General features: G+C 37.7%; 1 protein-coding gene across 1 annotated transcript; it reads left to right on the top strand.

Moving 5' to 3' along the window:
- Positions 1–356: 356 nt before the first annotated feature.
- Positions 357–1,045, top strand: LOC104107118 (uncharacterized). The gene is made up of 2 exons (XM_009615841.1): positions 357–781; positions 865–1,045. The coding sequence occupies exons 1-2, from the start codon at positions 357–359 to the stop codon at positions 1,043–1,045; spliced, it is 606 nt and encodes a 201-aa protein (XP_009614136.1).
- The last annotated feature ends 1,531 nt before the right edge of the window (positions 1,046–2,576 follow it).

The raw sequence follows: 2,576 nt of genomic DNA, 5'->3' as shown, positions 1-2,576 counted from the left end.
CGTAGAGTTTCTCGTATTTATGATTTTTGATTGATTTTTTCTCGCTATTTTGGGATTTTTCATCTTCCCAGCGGGCTGTTCTCGTACATCTTAGGAGTTTTCTTCTACATTCTACTCTAATTACTTTTTTTTGAAGATTTTTAGAGAATCACGAAGTTTACTTCTGTTTCGCTTTCGTTTAATTGAGGGTCGTACCTTTTCTAGTTGCGAAAATGCTGGTAACATTTCCTTTATCTCTTCATATATCTTTGAGTATTGAGAGCATCATCTCTGGTTGCTCATTGGTTGCATGTCTAATTTTTCTACTCAATAGTTTGGTTCGTATTTTTTTTTTGTATATGTTTGTGTCGTTCATCATGGCTAAAATAAGTACTACGCATGTTAATGCATCATTGTTCACTCCTGACCCCTATAACCCTCTACACCTATTTTCCTCTGATATTCCTGAGGTATCTCTCGTTACTATTCCTTTAGCTGGTAGTGGGTTTGGGGGATTGCATAGGAATATGATTGTATCCCTCTCAGCTAGAAATAAATTGGCTTTTGTCGATGGAAGTTGTCCTAAACATGTTGAGGATTCCCCTCAGCTTCAACAATGGAATATGTGCAACAACATGGTCATCTCTTGGTTGACTAATTCACTTTCCCCTGACATTGCTGAAAGTGTGCAGTATTCTGAGATTGCAGAGAGTATTTGGACTCAGCTTAATAAAAGATATGGTTCAGTCGATGGGACTAAGGTGTTTGAGTTGAAAAAGGAACTTGCCTCATCCTTCCAAGGGTCCTTAGATATAGCCTTATATTTTAACAAACTAAAATAATTGTGGATGAGTTAGGCTACATGTGCACTAATCATGCAAACAGATGCTCTTGTCCTATCAAGTCTAATCTTCAAAAGGAAAAAGAGGAGGATAAGGTACATCAGTTCCTTATGGGACTTAATGATGCATATGTTGGTGCGAGGAGCAACTTGCTTATGATGCATCATCTACCTTCTCTTGATAGTTCTTACAATATCCTCCTCCAAGATGAAAGGCAAAGGTAAATCAGTCCTTCATCTCAGTTTCATGCTCATGCAGCCTTTTTCAATGTAAATTTTAATAACCCTGGCAGCAAACCTGCCAATCCTCCACGTCAGTTCTTTCAGAAAATTAATTTTGATCCAAGTAAATCTAATATGCTGTGTAGATACTGCAAGAATCCTAGTCACACAATTGAAAAATGCTATAAGCTTCATGGTTTCCCTTCCAACTTCAAATTTACTAAAGGAAAAAAATGGCTGCTAACGTTGAGGTTCAACAGGCTCCTGTCATTCCTGATTCCAATTCTCCATCTGAGCATTCTTCTGAGTCCGCCTCTCTGATTCCTGGTCTCACAAAAGAGCAATATACACAACTGATGCTTCTGCTACAACAAAGTCATGTATCAGAACAAGGCCCTCGGTCTAGTCTCATGGCTTCTGCAATTTTTGTTGGTATAATTTCACCTTATGAATCTGTAGGAATTAGTTATGGTACTTGTATGTCAACTAGGGTCAATGATTACAATTGGATTATAGATTCTGGGGCCAATAACCACATGACTTCTAATAAAGATCTACTATTTGATATTAAACCCCTTATTGTGCCCTATCTAGTCGCTCTTTCAAATGGTTATAAAGTTAAAGTAACTTGCACTGGTTCAATACATTTTTTCTCTTTCATCCTTCATTATGTATTGTACATCCCTAGCTTTCACTATAATCTTATTTCTGTCTACAATCTTGTATCTTATTTAGACCGTGACCTGTTGTTCACCAAACGTTGATGTCTTCTTTAGGGCCCTTCACTGAAGAGCCCAGTGGAATTTGGTAAGGTGGAACTTGGGCTTTATAAGCTTGGACCAGATGGGTCTTCACCTGTGCATGCTTTGTCTGCTTCTGTTTCTAATAACTCTTCTTCTATCATTTGTAAATACCATTCTCCATTGCTTTTTGCAGCTTCTGATTCTCATTGTACAAATCATTCTGATGTTAATAAAAGGGAGATTTATGGCATAACAGATTAGGACATATTCCTTTTGTTAGAATGAAAGATATTTCTGTTATCCCATGCAAGTTTTCTGCTAATCAGCCTTTTATTTGTTCTGTTTGTCCCTTGGCTAGGCAATATAGACTTTCATTCCCAGATAGCTCTACTAAAACCTCCTCTCATTTCCAACTTGTTCACGTAGACACTTGGGGACCCTATCATAGTCCAACTTACAATGGTTTCAAGTATTTTCTTACCTTAGTTGATGATTTCACTAGAGCTACTTGGACTTACCTTATGAGGTCCACGAGCAATGATTTTCCTTTGATCAAAACTTTTGTGGCCATGGTGAAGACACAATTCAATATTCCATTAAAGCCTTTAGAAGTGACAATGCCTATGAGTTGGGTTCCAACCACACAGCCACTCAATTCTTCCTTGACTATGGGATCACACATCAAACTTCATGCCCTCACACACCACAACAAAATGGAGTGGTGAAGAGGAAGCATAGATATTTACCGGAAACCTCAAGGACTTTACTTTTTCAATCCAAATTACCTTTAA

Source organism: Nicotiana tomentosiformis, chromosome 10 (assembly GCF_000390325.3).
Source record: "Nicotiana tomentosiformis chromosome 10, ASM39032v3, whole genome shotgun sequence".
In the NCBI taxonomy this organism is placed as follows: Eukaryota; Viridiplantae; Streptophyta; class Magnoliopsida; order Solanales; family Solanaceae; genus Nicotiana; species Nicotiana tomentosiformis.
The sequence above is the reverse complement of the archived record's forward strand: the minus strand, read 5'-3'. Positions and strand labels throughout refer to the sequence as shown.

Bases quoted from the DNA above. Each gene is read 5' to 3' on its own strand.
- LOC104107118 (XM_009615841.1), top strand. From the start codon at position 357: ATGGCTAAAATAAGTACTACGCATGTTAATGCATCATTGTTCACTCCT. The intron at 782-864 runs GTCCTTAGATAT...TCATGCAAACAG, and splicing joins CTTGCCTCATCCTTCCAAGG to ATGCTCTTGTCCTATCAAGT.